Consider the following 21,184-nt stretch of genomic DNA (forward strand, 5'->3'; position numbering starts at 1 on the left):
ATATATACACTACTGTTAAAACGTTTGGTTTCAGTCATTTTTCAAAAATATTTTTTTTAAGTTGTTTCTTGTGCTCACCAAGGCTGCATTTATTCGATCAAAATACAGTAAAAAAAAAAACTACTATTGTGAAATATTATTACAATTTATAATAACTGTTTTGTAATTTAATTATGTAATTAATAATTATGTCTTTTTTTCCTGTGATGGTAACAGCCAGTACTCTAGTCTCAGTGTCACATGATCCTTCAGAAATCATTTTAATATGCCGATTTGGTGCTCATGTAAAATTTCTTCTTATTATTAACGTTTAAAACTGCTTTAATATTCTTGTGGATACTGAAATACATTTCTTTCTTTCAGGATTATTTGAAGAATAGAAAGTTCACATGAACAGCATTTATTTCAAATAGAAATCATTTGTACCATTACAGATGTCTCTACTGTTTTCATTAATTTGCCACATTCTTGCTGAATTAAAGTATGAATTTCTTTAAAAATGACTGACCTTAAACTTTTGAACAGTAGTGTATATATAGAATGCGAGCCATTATTCATTCAGCTGAAGCTCAGATTCAGATTCACCTGAGGTTCATAGAATAGCCTCAAAAGTAACCCTGGCTGCAGCTTTACATAATCCTGTTCTAATGGACCAACTTCTCTCCTCTACAACACTCTCCTCTGCATTGCAGTTGTTCCTCACTCATGCTGTCTAATTACACTCTTTGATGTTTCAGCCAATGAGTGTGTGCATGTCTGTGTGTGCGCCCACAAATGAGTCATTTATAGAGCCTTGAACATCTTTATTTTTCCTAAACCTTATTTTTCATATCACATCTCAGTTATCTACTTAGCAGTGTCACACAATTCATCATGTCATATAAGTTGTTATCATTCTAAATTTTGAGAACTTTGCTTTGTTTCTCCTTTGGGGCCCATATAAATCAGTCGGTTCTCCGGCAGTCTGATCAGTGCTGGTGTGTTTTTTCTTTGTGACTGATTTAGATGCTCAACTCCCTGAATATTCCTGAAGCAGCCGTGTTTCCTGTGAAAATCAAAGCCAGCACACATGTTGGGATGTTAGATTATTAATGGTATGACCCCCTACCTGCGCATGTCGCCTGAGGGGTACTGTTTAATCAGAAAACAGCCACAATCATTAGCGAAGGGAGTGAACCTCTTTTCCACTTGCACCTCTTTAGCATTCTAGCAGTCTGATATAATAGCCTTAATCCAGCAACTTACTTCCATGGAAGATTATTCACTAAGATTTGAATAAGGTTGCAGTGCTTGAAATAGGCCAGTGTATTCACATTTCACAGTGAGCACTACTGTAGCACCAGCATCACAGTGTCTTCAAAAACAACAGCTGGCGGTTATGGAAACCGTTCCAAAACGTAAATCTGTTCTAGAGTGAGAAATCAATGGACAATAATACATTATGAATGAGCAGCTTCAAAAAATATCAAATCAATGAAGTGAAAAAATGACACAGTGTTCATCTGCTGCATTGATTTGCGGTATATAAATGTTTTTCAGGTATTGCCAAAAGCACAGAAGCTTTTATGCAGAACAACTAATGTGCTTCTAGGCCAGAGGAGAGCTGGGCCTCTGACTGAGCCTGGTTTCTCCCTAGGTTTTTTTTCACCTGTTGGAGTTTTGGTTCCTTGCCATTGTTGCCTTGCTCAGTTGGGCTTCAAATATTATTGATTTGACTGCACTGACACTATTGGTTGAGAACAAAACTTGGACTAAATTAAGCTGATAATAACTCTTCTTTAGAGCTGCTTTACAGCGGAATTGAATTTGTTTCATAATTTATTAACTTTGCAACATCAAAACTGTTATTGAACTGAATTGAGTCAATATTGAACTTGAGCTGAATAATGACATTGTTGTCTTCTTTAAAGCTGCTTAATAGTTGTATTGAGTTTGCTGATGAATTTTGCAACATTGACATTGTTATTGAACGAAAGTAAATCCACATTGAACTAAACTGGGCTGAATAATGGCAATTTTGAATTCTTTAGAGCTGCTTTATCGAATTTGTTTCATAACAGATGAACTTTGCAAAATTAACAGTTAACAACATTGAACTGACTTGAGCTAATGGCACTATTGTCTTCTTTAGAGCTTCTTTATGGATGAAACTGAAGAGGTTTCATAACTGATGAATTTTGCAGCATTGACACTGCTATTTTCTGTATTACTTTGAAGCTGTTTTAAAACAATCTATATTGCATAAAGATAAATGTGACAACTTGCTTTTGTCTTTAAAAGGCTCATAATTAAAGATATGTGTAATAATTTAGTTCTGTTTATCTCTAGCATGTAACCTATTTATAATTAATGGCAAATGTATACATGAATTGATTTTTGCAGTTGTTTCACATGTTTTTCTTCTCCAACATATGCAGGCCCAGCTCATAGCACAGTCCATTGGTCAGGCATTCAGCGTGGCCTACCAGGAATTCCTCAGAGCCAATGGAATCAACCCAGAGGACCTGAGCCAGAAAGAGTACAGCGACATCATCAACACACAGGAGATGTACAATGATGACCTCATCCACTTCTCAAACTCTGACAACTGCAAAGAGGTCAGCAGCCAGACTCTTTCTTCTCTATTAAGAGTTCTCTTTGTGTTAGAACACAGCTCACCCAGCACACCGATGCTTTTCTGCTCAATACAAGTGGGATTACTAGAAAGCAGTGGACAGTGATGACAGACAGCAGCACTTTCGTTTTTGAAAAAAAATAAAAATAAAATAAAACCTTCCAATAAAATAAAATCATTGGTAATATTTTAGCTGGTTTCTAAAGCATCCGTTGAACTTAGGTGCCCAAAAATTAAAATTGTCATCATTTATTCACTTTCCAAACCTGTATGAATTTCTTTCTTTTGCTGAACACAAAAGAAGATATTTTGAAAAATGTTTGTAACCAAACAGTTGCTGGTCCGCTTTTGACTTTTTCTTTTTTTTTTTTTTTTTCATACTATAAAGAATAGGGAACAGTAAATGTTTGATTATTTCCATTCTTCAAAATATCTTTACTTATGTTAAACAGAAGACAGAAACTCATACAAGTTGGAAACAACATGAAGGTGAGTAAATGATGACAGAATTTTCAACTATCCCTTTAAATTTATTTAAAAGGATTTAACATAGTGTTGTGTTTATAGTCAGTGGATTCTGGTGCTTTTCGGAAGTGTGAACGCACAGATGTCACTTAATAGAAAAATGTGTACTCGGATCATTTTAGGTGTCTATCTACAATGTTGAAAATGCAAACATTTAAACGAAATGGTCCAGTATGCAAAATGGTAAATTAATGCTCCAAAACAAAGTGATAATTTCTCTCTGAACTCAAATGCTGTCAGTCCCGTAAATGACAGTTTTAATTATTGACAGTTTGTTGCAAAGTCCCGCCCATTTGAGAGCTCACCCAATTGTCATATTAAGAAGCCGGTCTTCCAGATGGGACACAATCACAGTGATTTAAATACCAATGTGCAATAAATCACTAAATGCTTCTCTAATGCAAATAGTGCTCAAGGATTCCCAGCAGAGCACAACACAAAATGATGTGCACACAGATTAATCAAACTAAATGATGAGCAGCAGGATAGTAAAATACGTTGAACTTCAAGAAAATCCTTCAAGAAAATATACGCTACCATTTAAAAGTTTGGGATATATATTTTCTTTCTTTCTTTCTCCTTAAAAATGTATCACCATTAAGCAGCACACAAGTTTTCAATAATAAGAAGAAATGTTTCTTGAGCACCAAATCAGCATATTAGAATGATTTCTGAAGGATCATGTGACACTGAAGACTGGAGTAATGACTGTTGAAAAAAGAAAACTGTTATAATAATGTTTTACAACATTTCTGTTTTCGCTGTATTTTTGATTAAACAAATGAAGGAGTGAGCATAAGTGACTTAAATATTAAAATATTTAAAAAAAATCTTACTAAGCCCAAAGTTTTACATGGAAGTAAATGATTATTATTTATATTATATAGATTATTTGAACAATAACCATTGTCACTGCCATATTTTAATCTGTGTCCAAGGGACCAGTGCACCAAATAACAGAATTTTGAATCTCTAGAAACTGTACACTTAAGGTGAAGACTGTGCTATTTTGAACCCCCATGCTGTCAGTCTCATGTTATCAACTGAGTATAATTGTTTCCTTGATTGTTTTGTTCTTTTATGGCCTTTTATTGGCAATCAACCCCAATCCCTTGCCTATGCCTCTGTCTGACTCTCTCTATATCTCTCTCCTCCCACAGTTGCAGCTGGAGAAGCAGAAGGGGGAGATTCTGGGCATAGTTATTGTGGAGTCTGGCTGGGGCTCCATTCTGCCCACCGTCATCCTAGCCAACATGATGAATGGAGGCCCTGCCGCCCGTTCTGGGAAGCTCAGCATCGGTGACCAGATCATGTCAATCAACAACACCAGCTTGGTGGGGCTTCCTCTCGCCACCTGTCAGGGAATCATCAAGGTGTGCAGAGGGGTTGGGCTGTCACGGTGCGCAGTGGGCTGAATCTTGGCTCGGCCATGAATCCATCTGTGTTATTCTGAGTAGCTGGTTATTAAGGGTCTGTGGTTTAGGGCTGCTAAGCCACCACAGGGCAATCAATAAAGTGCTTGCAAAAGCAATACAGTCTTGATTTCCTATTGTTATGATCCCAATGTAATAATACAGTGCAGGTGTGATCGCATTGAGTAATATAATCCCACGTATGTTTTGTATATCTCCATCAGGGCCTGAAAAATCAGGTGCAGGTGAAGCTAAACATCGTGAGCTGCCCTCCTGTAACCACAGTTCTCATTAAGAGACCAGACCTCAAATACCAGCTGGGTTTTAGTGTGCAGAATGGCATTGTGAGTATGTAGAAACAGGAAGTCTGAGATAAATATTGAAATGTAATTGTTACTATTCAGTCCAACTTTTGTTTTGTGCTCCTCAGATCTGTAGTCTAATGCGAGGAGGGATCGCAGAGAGAGGAGGTGTGCGGGTTGGTCATCGTATTATTGAGATAAACGGCCAAAGTGTTGTGGCCACAGCACATGAGAAAATCGTCCAGGCTCTCTCCAATTCTGTAGGCGAGGTAAGCCCTATATAATACAGTATACTCTACCATTCGAGAGCTTGACCTTTTTTTAAGTTTATGAAAGAAGTCTTAAAGGTGCCATAGAATGCATTGATACAGTATTTTAAATTGTTCTCTGATATCTACACAGAAGGTATGTGGCTTAGGTAAGGGCGATTTTACATGTCCATTTACAACCCTAGGATTTCTCCCTAGAATGAAACGGTCTGTTATTGGCTTATTTGGCAGGGTCATGAATAATAATGAGCTCTGCTCTGATTGGCTGTTTCACAGTGCTGCTCAATGTTGAGCTCTGCTCTGATTGGCTGTTTCACAGTACGGCTCATCAGCAAGAAGGAAGCACAGGGAGGAAAATATATATTTAAATACTTTCTCTCGCAGTTATATCGTCGGGTAATTATACTGTATATAAAACGTGGGCATCAGGGAGCCGTTATTAATATGCGAGGCATTGAAACTGCTTTTGAACGATCCATCGATCGCGTTCTAGTTTCACGTTCAAGAGACACGATCACACAAACTATGATTACATTATGGAGCAACAGTACTTACCACACATTTCACAAGATCAGATGCTTGTCAGTGGTGCTCAGGATCTGTAAGTCATTCGCCATCATCCTCATCTCTCCTTACTGAGAGTGAAATCTTATGTACTGTAACAGGCTACCGCTAGCAAGGAGCTAACCATGTCCCTTTAGTGGCTCGCGTTATTTGCTTTCTGTGCCTTTCTGAATACAGACACCAACCCATCCCTGCACTTCACACCCCCTGCACGGCCTGGAACATAAAATTTATTTTGTTATTTTCGCTGTTGTCCGCGCTTGTTTATTTACAATACCTGCAGAGCTTCTGATGGTTCGGCCGGCTTAGAACAAGGGCGGGTTTATGCAAATGTTGGGGGCGTAGTGATCCCGACTGTTGCGTCACAGTCGGTGTTATGTTCTGATTCGCCTGTTTTTCAGTGGTCTTTTTTAATCACGAGATTTTCATATGAAGGAGGAAACTATGGTGTTTGAGGCTCACTGTATGTCATTTCCATGTACAGAACTGTTATTATTTAAATATGCCAGGGTAAAGACAGTTTTTCATTCTATGGCACCTTTAAGGCCAATTCACACCGCACAGACAAACGCCAACAAACTAGTCTGTTGGAGTTTGTTGGATCAGTGTGTTACCCCTGTTGGTGTTGGTTGGAGTTTGTTTTCACCCAACTGAACATGCTTATAGATATAGCATCATCCATTTTCTCCCCAGTCAGTGAGAGTTGGTGCAGTGTGAGCATGAGAGTTATTTTTCATCAGATTCTAAATCCAACGGCCAACTTGTTTGTTGGAGTTTGTTGGCATTTGTCTGTGCGGTGTGAATTGGCCTTTATATGGGTGCATTATTTAAAAAATCTACAGTAGATATAGTAATATTATAAATTATTCAAATTTATATATCTGTTTTCTATTTTAATATATTTATTATATAAATACAGTGGTGTGAAAATGGTTCCTGATTTTTATTTTATTTACACAACATGCAGTTTTTAAAATGAAGGGTTTTTTTTTGTGAAGGGAAAACAAAATCCAAACCCACATGGCCCTGTGTGAAAAAGTTCAAGCTGGAGCAAACTTGGGTTCTGCAGCAGGACAATGATCCAAAACACACCAGCAAATCCACCTCTGAAATGCTGAACAAAAACAAAATGAAGACTTTGGAGTGGCCTAGTCAAAGTCCTGACCTGAATCCTATGAGATGCTGTGGAATGACCTTAAAAAGGTGGTTCATGCTCGAAAACCCTCCAATGTGGCTGAATTACAACAATTCTGCCAAGATGAGTGGGCCAAAATTCCTCCACAGCGCTGTAACAGACTCATTGCAAGTTATCGCAAACGCTTGATTGCAGTTGTTGCTGCTAAGGGTGGCCCACCCAGTTATTAGGTTTAGGGGGCAAGCACTTTTTCACACAGGGCCATGTGGGTTTGGATTTTGTTTTCCCTTCATAATAAAAAACTTAATGTTGTGTTTACTTGTGTTATCTTTGATTAATATTTAAATTAGTTTGATGATCTGAAACATTAAAGTGTGACAAACATGCAAAAAAAAAACACTTTTTCACACCACTGTATATTTAAATATATATATTATTTAAAAATGTAATTTATTCTTGTAATGGCAAAGTTGATTTTTTTTTTAACACCATTACTCCAGTCTTGAGTGTAACATGATCCTTCAGAAATAATTTTAATGTGCTGATTTTGTGTTTTTTTTAAAAACATATATTATTATTATAAATGTTGAAAACAGTTGTCCTACTTAATACTTGTTGAAACCGTGATTTGGGATTCTTTGATGAGTAGAAAATTCAACAGAACAATTCTTTTTATTCAAAATCAAATTTGTTTAGTAACATTGAGGTCTTATATGCTGCTTATTAATAGTTAGTAAGGTAGTTGTTAGGTTTAGGTATTGGGTAGGATTATGGATGTAGAATATGGTCATTCAGAATATGTGCCTTATAAGTACTAATAAATAGTCAATATGTTAATAATAGGCATGGTAATAAGCAACTATTTAATAATTAGAATTGGCCCCTATACTAAAGTGTTACCCATTATGAAAGTCTTTACTGCAACTTTGGATCAATTTATTGCATCCTAGCTAAATAAAAGTATTAAAAGATCCTACTGACTTTGTTTTGTAACAGATCCACATGAAGACTATGCCAGCTGCCATGTTTAGACTCTTAACTGGTCAGGAGACTCCTATGTATATATGATCTGAGGTGGACTTCAGCTGAGATACACAACTCTGGGCACTGGGAAATGTCTGAATGCAGCAGTCACCTTTCTCCTTTTATCTTCACCAAAAATAACTCACTTTTGCTGTCTGCTAACATTACTTAAGAGATATGGTGTCATTACTGCATAGTGTGGATTCTCTTTGATTTGTCACGTCTGCTCTTGGGTGTGTGCATAGTCAGATGAAAATGGAGTCGATGCATCTCTAGTCCTTTCTATGTAATGAAAGGGGGGCTTTGTATATTTGATTTTGATGCTACTCTTTCTTTAATTTATTTACAATTACATACATGTGGACATTGTTGGAGAGATGCAAGTTTGTTTTGTAAATATGCAATCGTTTTATTAATATCAGAAAGGAATGGAAAAGCCAGAGTGAGAAGCCCAGACAGGAGAAGCCCAAAACATCAAGTGACCATTCCAGAATGTTTGTTTCTGTTATAACTTTTTTTTTTTTATAAATGTAATATATTGGATATTATACTTGATCCAGTTGTCATTGAATTTTACATTTATTCAAATCAATTGCACATTGAATCAGTACATGTCCCTTACATAAAAATAACTGAACTTACTGCAGCAAATAATTATGTGGCATGACACTTTTTAAATATGCTCAATAACTACATACATAATACGTACTCATAGCACAGTAAACTTTGCAAGACTGACTAGTATCAGCAGGGACTTTATCAACAAAGGAAAATCGTTTCACATCGCCGGCCTTCATTAGTGGACATTAAAGACGGAACAAATTTTGAGAGTAGTTTTTTACATACAAGCAAGCAAATCTTTTGTAAAATGCCATATGTAAACAATTTCTGGACTTCTCCCATGCTGTAATAATCAAAACATTCTCTTCCCATGCTGTAAATGAAGTTTGTTTCAAACACAAAAGTTTATTTTTTACGTGTGCTTTTTTGTGTATGCCCAGCTGCAACTCATTCGAGTCAGTGGTGAATGTAATAGTGTTGTTAATAGTGCGTCCACTTCCTTAAGCAGTATTAGAATGTCTGTACATAAACGTTTACCTTGTTTAGTACTGTGTCCATGTAGGAATCACTGTTGGTCCCATTGTATCTTTGTGAGGCTTTGGCCTTGGGAAAATAAGACACTGTGACCAAAAGCCTTACCGCTGCGTAAGAAAGCTTTTGAAAATTGTAATAAAAAAACTGACATGAAACAGCTAATAATACATGAACATGAATACCTGTCTGCATGCATCTTAAAATGACACTATGGCAAAATAACAATAAAGTGTAATATAAGCCCTTCATGTTGTTTTACCTTTGATTCCCTGGTGATTTTGGTTGGTTTATTTGGGAACTAAAGAATAGCTTGAAGCCTGACTGGGTCATACAACCTGGAAGCTTGAGTCAAAATCCATGCCAACCGCTTCTAACAGTGGCCAGCTTCCAAAACTTTAAAATAGCTCCCTCGCCGCATATTATGGACCTAATAAGCACAGATTTGTGTCTCACAGTTGGAAATCAGTTCAGCCAGCTCACATTTCTCAGACACTGACATAGTCATGGAAAAAAAAAAAAAAAACACCCAATAATGAAACTCCTTTATCTGATCTTAGCAGAGAATAGAGGGACATTGCCAAGCTTTATAGCAAGAGAGGCTATTCATTATGAGTATGTGTGAGATCAACAATCATTCTCCAATTCTGAAGGTCACTGCTCCCCCTAGAGGTTATTAAAATACACTACAACCTTATGTTACAACCACTACAACCAAATATGTTAATCATGTAAAATTCTAAGATGCTAAATTTCATCCATTGTAAACAGAATTGTTGTATTTCTGAGACACTGACATTTTAATATGACCTTAACCCCAAGCCCTTGGCGTGACATCTCAAAGGCCTGCACAGCCTGCTCCAGCGGGAAACAGTGAGTGACTTTAACGTTCACCTTCTTAGACGCCAACATAGAAATGGCCACCAGCCAGCTGGAGTACCCATGAGGGATCATGGGCAAAAGTGTAAAAATAAAAATATGCATACATATAATTTTAATCTACTCAGATCAGTAGTATGTGAATTCCCAGACTTACATGTTACAGTAGCGGAATACACCTCTGATGTCAACTTCTCTGAGTGCTGCATTGAGAAGAGATATGGTGGTCATCTCAGCACCAAACCCAACCGGCGCCACCACTCCTCCAGAACGAGTAGCCTAGACAAAACCATCATCATCAGCACAAAAACAAGGTCTTGAGTATCAGATTTCAATACATCTCAGTACTCTGCATAAACAAAGGTTTAAAAGGTAAAAACAGAATAAAGTACAATCTGTGTTACTACATTTAAAGGTATAATTACCTTTTCCAATATAATGAATAAAATTAAATGTAAATAAACTTGCATAGATGGCTGTTTGAATACTGCTCTGCACTCGATGCTGATTTGAGGCATGCAACCCAGCATTTCCTCCACTTTTTTGGCCATGTCCTTTGGTTCGTTCTCTTTCTTCACAGTAAGCAGGAAGTCTGCCCCGATCTCTTTAGCCTTGGCAAGCTGATCAGAGGATAGATCTAAAATAAATAGATAAATACATTATAAGTCCACTTTATACATTTATAATTCCCTTTCACATAACACTGGATGCATGACTTACCGCTTATAATTACTTGTAAGTAGCCAATCAGTGTAATGGCTACTTGGATAAGGATCCAAGATGGCGCCGCTGTGTTCGGACGCCGTTAGGGTCGCTCCACTGAGATTTTGCTTCAACTTTCTTTTTTACTTAGTTTTACTTTCTCTTTTTACACATCTCACGTCGGCACTGATCACCTACAACATAGAAACACTTTTGGACATTGGAAACCGCTACACCAACCTGTTTCAGGACACTTTATCCACGAATCCTGCGTGGCCTCTGGAGATTCTTCGGAACGCGGAGATAAACAACACCCCCCCCCCCCCCCCGAGGCGACGGATCAAGAAACACCGCGGGAAGCGCGCTGGAATTCGAGTCAGACTCAGGAAAAGGGCTCACAGTCCTCCTCTCCCAAGCATTCTCCTCGCTAATGTCCAATCCTTGGAGAATAAGATGGACGATCTTAGAGCCAGGATTAGTTTCCAATGGGACATAAGGGACTGTAACATCCTTTGTTTGTCAGAAACGTGGCTTTCGTCCTCGGTCCCGGACACTGCTGTAATGCCGAGTGATAACTTCTCTGTCTTTCGGACGGACAGAACAGCAGAGGCCGGTAAATCCAGGGGTGGAGGAGTATGTTTCATGATCAACAAGAAATGGTGTGATCCCAGGAATATCTCCATTCTGTCACGTTCCTGCTCACCTCATCTGGAACATCTTTCCATTATCTGCCGCCCATTTTATCTGCCCCGGGAGTTTTCATCGATCATTGTTACTGCCGTGTACATTCCACCACAGGCGGACACTGGCTTGGCTTTGTCTAAGCTTCACGATGTGCTCAGCGGCTACATTAACAAACATCCTGACGCTGCCTTCATCATCGCGGGGGATTTTAACAAAGCCAACCTCAAGCAGGTCATGCCGAACTTTTACCAACATGTATCCTGTCCAACTAGAGGACCAAACACACTGGATCATTGCTACACTCAGTTCAAGGATGCCTACAAAGCCCGCTCACTACCGGCTTTTGGCAAATCGGACCATGCCGCCATCTTTCTAACACCGAGATACAAACAAAGGCTCGTTCAGGAACCTCCGGTGCAGAGAGTAGTGACGCGCTGGTCCTCCCACTCAGAGACTATGCTGCAGGCGGCGCTTGATGACGTCGACTGGGACATGTTCCGGGCGAGTTCTTCTGACGTCAGCGAGTTCACGGATGTAGCATTAAGCTTCGTAAACACGCTAACCGAGCAAGCTACAGAAACAATAACGATAAGGACATTCTCCAATCAGAAACCGTGGGTGGACAGAACAATCCGTGCCGCGGGTAACACACGCACCGCCGCTTACAATGAGGCTCTTCTGTCTGGGAATACGAGCGAGTACAAAGCATCGTGCTATGCTCTCCGACGCGCAGTAAGAGCCGCCAAACACAGATACAGAGAGAGAATTGAGTCTCATTTCCAGCTCAACGACTCTCGACGGATGTGGCAGGGACTGAGGACCATCTGTGACTTCGGAAACAAATCCTCTGCGGAGGTGAGAGCAGATCCGTTGCTGGCCGACGAGTTAAACATCTTCTACGGCCGCTTCGATGGCAACGGCGGCGGTGCGTTTCTGCCGACCAGCGCGTTTCTGCCGACCAGCGCGTCAGGAAGCAACAGGCAGAGCAGCGATGATCCTGTAATCACCGTGTCGGAGGATGAGGTTCGGAGGGCGCTAAAGAAAGTGAACGTCAGGAAAGCAGCCGGACCTGATGGGATAACCGGCCGTGTTCTGAGGTCCTGCGCCGATCAGCTCGCTGGTTTGCTCACTTCTATCTTTAATGAGTCCCTTGCTACCGCCGTGGTTCCCACCTCATTCAAAAAATCCATCATTATCCCTGTGCCAAAGAACAATAAACCCTCTTGCCTGAATGACTATCGCCCAGTTGCCCTCACATCTATAGTCATGAAGGTTTTTGAGAGACTTGTAAAGAGCCACATTTGCTCCTCCATCCCTGATACTCTGGACCCTCTTCAGTTTGCCTATCGCCCAAACAGATCCACGGACGATGCCATTTCTCACGTTCTCCACTCTTCCCTCACACACTTGGATAGCAACAATGGAAATTATGTAAGGCTGCTATTCATTGACTATAGCTCAGCTTTCAACACTATAGTCCCCATCAAGCTGGCATCTAAACTCACAGACCTCGGCCTAAACTCCTCACTCTGTGACTGGATTCAAGACTTCCTCACCGGCAGACCTCAAGTGGTGAAAGTTGGCCAGTTCACCTCAAACTCCATCACTCTGAACATAGGAGCCCCACAGGGCTGTGTCCTGAGTCCCCTGCTCTACTCTCTCTACACGCACGACTGCGTGTCCTCTCACAGCTCCACATCTATTGTCAAATTCGCTGATGATACTGTGGTTCTGGGCCTCATCTCCAACAACGATGAGACCGCATACTTGGATGAGGTAGAGAGAGACTCACATCATGGTGCCAGGACAACTGTCTCTCTCTGAATGTGAGCAAAACTAAAGAGCTGATCATGGACTTTAGGAAGAGACAGCAGCAGCCCTACACTCCTCTTATGATCAGTGGGACCCCTGTGGAGAGGGTGAGCAGCTTCAAGTACCTCGGTGTGAACATCTCCGAGAACCTGACTTGGACTACACACATCCAAACACAGGTTAAGAAAGCCAGGCAAAGACTGTACCATCTGCGACAGCTGAGGAAATTCAGGGTCTCACCAGCAATCCTGAAAACTTTCTATTCAGGGACCATAGAAAGTGTATTGACTCAGTGCATCTCAGTGTGGTATGGAAACAGCTCCAATCAGGACTGCAAAGCACTACAGAGAGTTGTGCGCTTAGCTGAGCGCATCTCAGGGTCTGCTCTCCCCTCTCTGCAGGACATCTACCTCAAACGCTGCAAAAATAGAGCTGTCAAAATAATCAAGGACTCAAATCACCCTGGTAACCGTCTATTCACTTTGCTTCCATCTGGTAAGCGCTTCCATAGCCTGATGGCAAAAACTGAGAGACTTAGGAGGAGCTTCTTCCCCCAGGCCATCAGGCTCCTAAACTCTTAACTCTGTGTCATAACATCACTTGACTCCATGTAAATATCACCATATCAATAAGCTATTCATAATTTTTCTCTACCTCATATTGCTGCTATTATATACCCTGTACAACATTTTTGCACATTAGTTTGCACATTCCTCTTAGTACTATTTAAGTCAACAACATACTGACCTGCACATTTATATTTATATTTTTTATCTTATCTTTTTATTTTATTCTTTTATTTTATTTTATTTTTTCTACTTTTCTTCTCTTAATATTTGTATACTTTATAATTGCATTGTCCTTGGAGCGGACCTGACCTACATTTCACTGCTGGTTATACTCTGTATAATTGTGTATGTGACAAATAAAACTCTTGAATCTTGAATGATCTCTGACTTCATGGCCATTGCAGCCATTATCACACTGATTGGCTAGTTAATGTGTAACAGTTGGACAAACATGTGTAATCATTATAGACCACTAACCTGCACCGCAGACAAACACTGAGCTTTCAAGAGTGTCTCCTGCCCTCCTGCAAGCATGAATGCCCACTGACAAGGGTTCGATCAGAGCTCCCTCCTTATAGGTCAAGTTATCAGGAAGCCTGCAAACACACAGTTACAGATATGATTAAAATGTATAGAATTAAAGTCCAATGGACTCTCTCATTATATCATTTATCCAGTAATAGTGATCTGACTTGTAGCAGAAGTTTGCACTGTGTTTGTAGTATCTGCAGAGGGTTCCATCGTCTGGAGGACAAGAACAGAAGAAAACGCTGGGAGACAGATTGTAGTGTGCAGATTTAAAAAACTCCTCTATTTCTCGTGCAACTCCAGGCTCAACGGCAAGATCTGTCCCCTGTTGAATACAAAAAAGAAAGCAAAAAAAGTACATTTTGTACGGTTATTCTCAGCATAATTGTTTATGCAACAGAGAGAACTAACCTTTGAGGTGTGTCACAGCAGAGCCCACTTTCACCACATGACCAGAGGCTTCATGTCCCAAAACCAAGTCCCCAATGCGGCCGTTCTGCCAATAGTGCACGTCTGATCCACAGATGCCCACAGAATACATCTGAAGTAACACCTCTTTAATAAAGATCCAGCAAATATTAATAAATTAACACGAATGTTTAAATGCTCAGCATTACACTGTATTCAGAAATATATAGTGACCAATCTATACAATTTGGTCCTGGTTCCGGAATGGAACGCTGTTCCTATTAAAATGAAAGAAAAGACTGCAATTATAAACTGCAACTGCAATCAAGAGTTCAACTCTTCAGCTAAAATTCATGAAAAATCATACCAGTCTGAGCTGGTAAAAGGATATAATGGATACAACTGCTTCCGAGTTCTACTTATTTTGGTTCAATTTACATAGTTAGCAAATACAGGAAAAATATACATAATGAAAATGATTAAAAATATAAGCAAAACTTCTATTGTATAGCTTCATTGTTTGTAAACAAGTTTAAGGTATGTAAATTGTAAAAATGACCAGCTATTATTATAGCATTATATTAAAAACTGCACTCTGACAATGTTCCAAAAAATTGCATTTTAATACTCTTCATGATTATATAATAACAAAAGATTGTTTCTAAACACTTTACTAATGTAAAATGCTACATATTCATTAAATTATAATGCAACTGGAATTACAAATAATTAGATCCACTGTGAAGAAGTATCATTTAATTCCTACGACTGTTGTACCTGAGGTTACTTGCAAAATTAGCTGGATCAAACAAATTTATTCAAGCCACTGTATCTAGGCAGTAATCGGGTGTGGGTCTAAGAGTTGATCTCATGGGTTTTGGTCATTCTTGTCACATTTTAACATGACTTTAACCCCTAGTCCCTGGCGGGAGGTTTCAAAGGCCTCCACAGCCTGCTCCAGTGAGAAACGGTGGGTGACCAGTGGTTTGACATTCAGCTTCTTAGATGCCAACATAGAAATGGCCACCGGCCAGCTGAAAAAAAAAAAAAAAAAACGGGAACATGAATAAAAGTGTGCAAAGGAAAAAAAAAATCTTAATTTGGAATCTACATACTACAATAAATCTTTTTTTATCTACATTATATTCAAACTCCTGAAGCAGTCATATGTAAATCCCAAGCCCAAGTGATCCTACTTACGTATTACAGTAGCGGAATACACCTCTGATGTCAACTTCTCTGAGTGCTGCATTGAGAAGAGGTATGGTGGTCATCTCGGTACCAAGCCCAACCAGCACCACCACTCCTCCAGAACGAGTAGCCTAGACAAAACCACCATCATCAGCACAAAATAAAGCTAGCAGTATGACTTTATTTTTGTCTTAAACTTACATAGATGGCTGTTTGAATGCTGCTCTGCACTCCAGTGCATTCGATGCTGATTTGAGGCATGCAACCCAGCATTCCCTCCACTTTTTTGGCCATGTTCTTTGGTTCATCCTCTTTCTTCACATGAAGCAGGAAGTCTGCCCCGATCTCTTTAGCCTTGGCAAGCCGATCAGAAGACAAATCTACAAATAAAGATTAAAAAGACAGACTTTATATATGAAGTTTATACATATAAAATTCTCTTTTATACATATATACATTACCGCTCATTATTACTGGTGAAGCACCCATGGCTTTGGCCGCCAACAAAGACACCAGTCCAATTGGTCCTATGTTAATAAAAACAAACACATATACATTGTCTATTTTTTTGCTATAACCAGTCACACATCCCAAAAGTCATGTTATACATATGTGATATTAGCTGAATAAGCAACAACTCTTGAGGAGTCCTGACATGCTATAGTAAAGTGGCACTGGCCAAGAAGTCAGAGGTCATTACACTGATTGGGTAATTAATGTGTAACAGTTGCATAAATATCAATCATTAGAAAAACTGACCTGCACCGCAGACAAACACTGAGCTTCCAAGAGTGACTCCTGCCCTCCTGCAGGCATGAATGCCCACTGACAGGGGTTCGATCAAGGCTCCCTCCTCATAGGTCACATTATCGGGAAGCCTGCAAACACACAGCCATATACATGATTATTATGCAAAAATATTAAAGTGCTATGGACTCGCTCTCATTATATATATCATCCAGTAATAGTGATCTGACTTGTAGCAGAAGTTTGCACTGTGTTTGTAGTATCTGCAGAGGTTTCCATCATCTGGAGGAGTGGCACAGAAGAATATGCTGGGAGACAGATTGTAGTGTCCAGATTTAAAGAACTCATCTATTTCTCGTGGAACTCCAGGCTCAATGGCAACTCTGTCCCCTGTTGAATACAAAAAATGAAAGAAAAACTGACTTAACCTGAATTTAACTGACATAGTATTAAAAACTAAGCCAAATCCAGAGAGAACTAACCTTCTTTGAGGTGTGTCACAGCAGAGCCCACTTTCACCACACGACCAGAGGCTTCATGTCCCAAAACCATGGGCTGTTTCACCACAAAGTCCCCAATGCGGCCGTTCTGCCAATAGTGCACGTCTGATCCACAGATGCCCACAGAGTGCATCTGAAGTAACACCTCTTCAAAAAAATAATGAATAAATATGAATATTAAACTATTAATCATCATTGCCATGCGTTTGGAAATATTACTTAGAAACAAATCTATACCATTTGGTCCTGGTTCTGGAATGGGACGCTGTTCCTGTTGAAATGCAGAAAAACTGCTATTATAAATCGCAAGTGAGAGTTCAAGGGTTGCAAAATCTTCACCCAAAATACATAAAATGTCATACCAATCTAAGATCTCCTTTAGAGTGCAGGACCACGGTGAGGTTGTCTTTATCCATTTTATTCACTTTTACACGTACAGACCAAACTCCAGCAAACCTATGTACTCAGGATCATGCCCGCTTTGGCTCACATATGCACTGATGTCCCTCACGGCCATCCCACTTCTTCCTGTTCTCCAGTAGGTTACTCAAGAACATCAACACTGCGCTCTGTGCATGCTATATAACTGCAATAGGGGCTGGCTAGAAAAAAACTACTTTCTGCAGTTTAACATTGTCCTTAAAGAATAAACAAACAAAAATTACAGTAAAATATCTTCGCTTCTAACCTTTCGAATTTTCTTGCGCTAAAGACCTATGAATATCTCACCATGCCGGAAGTTGTATGTAACCATGGTGACGATGACGAGTCTAGTTTCTCCATTCAATACCACCTGTATTTCTGATATATCGTGTTTTATTCAATGAAATAAAATGAACGGGGATGATATGGTACTGGAATGTCTTAACAAACAGCAGGAAAGTCTGAACATGAGTCATCGGGGTCTAGTTGTTTTGCCACCTGGTGTTTCGAGACTTGTTACGTTGAAAAAACTCTTTCTGAACAACAATCAGCTCATTTTACCACCAGACGAGGTAAGCCATGTCCTCAAACATACTGTGTTTTACAAAGTTGATACTCAAAAAACACAAATTGAATGATTTTTTTGCACACATCATATATAATAATGTCTAACATTATTATTTACTGTAAGCAGAAATCATGTCTAAAACAGTGTTTTGCATTCCCTGTAAGATTCTGCATCTGGAAAAGCTTGAAGAACTGATACTGGATAGAAACCAGCTTACTATGCTTCCCTGCAACATTGGATCACTGAAACACCTGACTTACCTGGGTGTAAACCACAACCCATTACCTGTTCTCCCAGAAGCAATAGGTGACCTGAGTCAACTGAGAGAGCTCTGGGCTGTAGGATGCGGTCTTGTCTCTATACCATCATCTATTGGTAAACTTGGAAGGTTAGAGAAACTTGGGCTCCATAATAACAAAATTACACACCTGCCATCACAATTTGGGGGCCTCAGCAATTTGCAATGGCTAAACCTGGCTGATAATAAACTTCAAGACGTCCCAGAAGATGTTAATCACTTAGAGTCACTGGTTTTCATGAACCTGGACAAGAACTGTTTTACACACATCCCTACAGCACTGACAGGTTAGAAACTTTCCAATGAATTAAATGACTATTTATGGCATGAATATATGTGAAAACCGTTTCAAAAGAACAACTGGCGACAGCTCGCTGTACCTTTGATCTGTCACTTTGCTCTTTATAGGACTAATAGTTACTCTTTCACTGTCTTTAAATATTCTAATGGTTATTAGGTATAAATCCCTGTTGTTTCCCGTTGGTGCTCATGTGTGATGTTTTGTGTTCTGTTATTTTTGTTATCATACCTATTTCCAGATATGGCAAATCTGCAGATCCTGTCTGTTAAATTTAACAGCATCAGATCACTGGAAGATTACTTGATCCCCGGTTTCAGCATACTTATAAAACTTGACCTCAGAGAAAATCCTTTAATGGACAGACCACCTCATTGGAAGGTAATTAACCATCAACAGAAAATAAAGAGGGACACAGTTTTGTTTTGAAGTATGTCACTTTAATGATATTACTACCTGACATATCACCTTTGATCACATACAGGGACTGGATTTTATATTGCTGGGAAAAGTCTGATATGCTGAGGAAGATTCATATGAGGAACTGAAAATAAATATGTTTGTCAAAGAAACGTATAAACTAAGACAATCCACTTCTTACGTGAAGCATATTACATTTCTTTGTGACAATGATGAGGTGTCACGTCATTAGATCTTGACACGTTATGGCCATGGAGGGAGGGATGAAAATCATAAAGTTCCCCTGAATACTTCTTCATTTGGTCAATATGAACATATCCTGCAAAAGAGAAAGAACAATACACGGATTCTAAATTTGAGAACATATGAATTATGGGTCAAAGTACTATGGTATCAGTTTTGTTGCTTAATCAAATACCAGAGATCATGTTGTTTACAGGATATCTCCACATCTCACTACAAGAACACACTTTGTTCGGTGATGCAACAGTCTCGTAATTGTCCTGGCTAATAGATAACATGAACATGAAGATAACATGAGATTAAACCATGCTTTTATGAAGATAAAGTGCTGTGGTAATGAAAATAATATTTAGACCTCATTTGTATAGTAAACAGAGCAATATTAAAGATTAATGTGTTTAAAAATGAAAATTCGCTACAATAAATGTATGCATTCTGCCAATAACTATAAAGAATTAAGACATAATTTAAAAAAATGAGTTAATGCATACCTGTTCTTCTCTCTCACTGGTTGATGTTCAGTCTCATCAGACACTTCAGCATATATCTGATCTTCACACATCACCTTTAATAGATTGAGAAGCTAACAAACGACAGAGAGGAATAATGGACACTGGATTAAGAGACGACGTGTTCTCCTACCTGTTCATCGGTTTCCCAAATGAACTTTCTGATTAGCGCTCTCATTTCTAAAGAGAAGAATTGGAACAGTAATTAGGCATTCACTATTATTAAATGTAAAAACTACTGATTCTTTACATTGGAACATGTCACTAAAAATAATGACATGTTTATGGTTCACCATTCTGGACAGAGTCGGGGGGCAGAACATAGTGGCCAATAGGCACAGATGTTAAACTCTGGCGGGGTTTACATGCTGACAGGAAGTTGCTGTGGAAAACCGTTGCCCTGTTTTTTACATAAGCCTCACTTTCATACATCCTAAAACATAAAAAGAAATTAGGTGAACCTTTGTGGCAAAAGTTTTCCAGGAAGAAAGAGCTCCCCCTTCTGAAACTATAAATATAAATCAGCAATATAATATATAAACAGAAATAAGATGACATATTCCCAAATATTAATTAACAGTGTCTTTATCACTTTACGTGAGTTGTATTAGTAGCATATAGCCAAATAGTCATCATCTCACCCCAGAAGATGGTTACCCCCTTTCCAACACTGTCGGAGAACCATGCCGTTTTGCCTTTAAACATGCTTATACTAAGGTGTTTGACACTTCAGTTTGTACAGAAACTATTTGAATGCCTCGATGCTGCAATTATCCTTCTTCAGCAAAGGCGAGGACACACCAAACGTTGACAGCGTTAGCTACTTATTTTTATTTTATTTTTTTGAGCTGTTCATAACTTAACAGTTCTCACTGTTATTCAAGACATAAATCATAAAAGAATTCCGGAAACAAACACATGGATAGTAACGGAGAAAAGTTAGGAAAATGAACACGGAAAAATGATAACGTTTTGACGCTATAACAAACAAGCATAACTCTATACAGGTATATTCTACATAGCTCACACATCGCCTCAGGCCTGAACGAGCAAGGTCCGATTCTTAAATGAATCGTTATTCGGAGTCGAATCTTTTCACTGAATCTGTTAAACCTACTCACAAACCGGTCTGAACGATTCGCTCCGATTCAGTTGAGTAAACAACTCGCGAACCGAGAAACTACTCCATCCGAGTGAGCAGATTATTGGAGCATTTGAAGTGAAATGTTGCATACTTATACATACTTATACTTAACATATGCTGTTTTTTTTCATCAGGGATAAATTGTTCCTTAGAGTTTTGAGACGTCATATTGAAATCCGACAAATAGAAAAAAGTCTTCTTCATTATTTTTGCTTTTGTGTGTCACAAATGAAGAATAAAATAGTGTAATACATGCCTCTGCCCACTAGATGATGCCAGAACGGCGTGAGTTTAGAGACAGGAGTCTGTAGTCAGGCCGCTGATG

The 21,184-nt window shown here is 39.1% G+C and overlaps 5 protein-coding genes across 7 annotated transcripts in view; 2 read left to right on the top strand and 3 right to left on the bottom strand.

Moving 5' to 3' along the window:
* The window catches only part of LOC306869145 (amyloid-beta A4 precursor protein-binding family A member 2-like), a gene marked incomplete at its 5' end in the record, with an annotated part of 41,047 nt that extends 31,101 nt beyond the window's left edge, over positions 1-9,946 (top strand). For both annotated transcript variants that reach the window (XM_079415771.1, XM_079415772.1), the window contains 5 exons: positions 2,418-2,597; positions 4,300-4,512; positions 4,776-4,895; positions 4,982-5,122; positions 7,818-9,946. In XM_079415771.1, the coding sequence (XP_079271897.1) occupies positions 2,418-2,597; positions 4,300-4,512; positions 4,776-4,895; positions 4,982-5,122; positions 7,818-7,889 (726 nt within the window). In that variant the 3' untranslated portion in view covers positions 7,890-9,946. The remainder of the gene's footprint in view (positions 1-2,417; positions 2,598-4,299; positions 4,513-4,775; positions 4,896-4,981; positions 5,123-7,817) is intronic.
* Positions 787-17,691, bottom strand: LOC306869356 (sorbitol dehydrogenase-like). 2 transcript variants are annotated; one of them, XM_079416098.1, is made up of 15 exons: positions 17,319-17,674; positions 17,194-17,227; positions 16,939-17,103; positions 16,687-16,846; positions 16,469-16,587; positions 16,171-16,236; positions 15,911-16,089; positions 15,719-15,840; positions 14,522-15,552; positions 14,275-14,435; positions 14,060-14,178; positions 10,284-10,452; positions 9,973-10,094; positions 8,943-9,008; positions 788-1,045 (listed from the first exon to the last, which is right to left on the bottom strand). In XM_079416098.1, exons 1-9 carry the CDS (start codon positions 17,370-17,372, stop codon positions 15,387-15,389), a joined length of 1,065 nt encoding a protein of 354 aa, XP_079272224.1. In that variant the 5' UTR covers positions 17,373-17,674; the 3' UTR covers positions 788-1,045; positions 8,943-9,008; positions 9,973-10,094; positions 10,284-10,452; positions 14,060-14,178; positions 14,275-14,435; positions 14,522-15,386. The 2 variants fall into 2 exon arrangements, with proteins under 2 accessions (XP_079272223.1, XP_079272224.1); XM_079416097.1 differs by lacking the exon at positions 8,943-9,008 and having other exon boundaries at positions 787-1,045; positions 17,319-17,691.
* LOC306870011 (sorbitol dehydrogenase-like) lies at positions 9,591-14,651 on the bottom strand (the record flags this gene model as incomplete). Its single annotated transcript, XM_079417030.1, has 7 exons — positions 9,591-9,602; positions 9,747-9,867; positions 9,973-10,094; positions 10,304-10,452; positions 14,060-14,178; positions 14,275-14,326; positions 14,522-14,651. 7 exons carry the CDS (start codon positions 14,649-14,651, stop codon positions 9,591-9,593), a joined length of 705 nt encoding a protein of 234 aa, XP_079273156.1.
* Positions 17,692-17,698: 7 nt separating the features above from the next.
* Positions 17,699-19,895, top strand: LOC306869508 (uncharacterized protein). The gene is made up of 4 exons (XM_079416270.1): positions 17,699-17,951; positions 18,112-18,532; positions 18,785-18,924; positions 19,028-19,895. Exons 1-4 carry the CDS (start codon positions 17,790-17,792, stop codon positions 19,058-19,060), a joined length of 756 nt encoding a protein of 251 aa, XP_079272396.1. The 5' UTR covers positions 17,699-17,789; the 3' UTR covers positions 19,061-19,895.
* Positions 18,971-20,752, bottom strand: LOC306869593 (telomere repeats-binding bouquet formation protein 2-like). Its single transcript, XM_079416384.1, has 5 exons — positions 20,357-20,752; positions 19,849-19,895; positions 19,698-19,771; positions 19,382-19,470; positions 18,971-19,282 (listed from the first exon to the last, which is right to left on the bottom strand). Exons 1-5 carry the CDS (start codon positions 20,418-20,420, stop codon positions 19,155-19,157), a joined length of 402 nt encoding a protein of 133 aa, XP_079272510.1. The 5' UTR covers positions 20,421-20,752; the 3' UTR covers positions 18,971-19,154.
* Between the last annotated feature and the right edge of the window lie 432 nt (positions 20,753-21,184).

This window comes from Barbus barbus (genome assembly GCF_936440315.1).
Source record: "Barbus barbus genome assembly, chromosome: 1".
Lineage (NCBI taxonomy): Eukaryota > Metazoa > Chordata > Actinopteri > Cypriniformes > Cyprinidae > Barbus > Barbus barbus.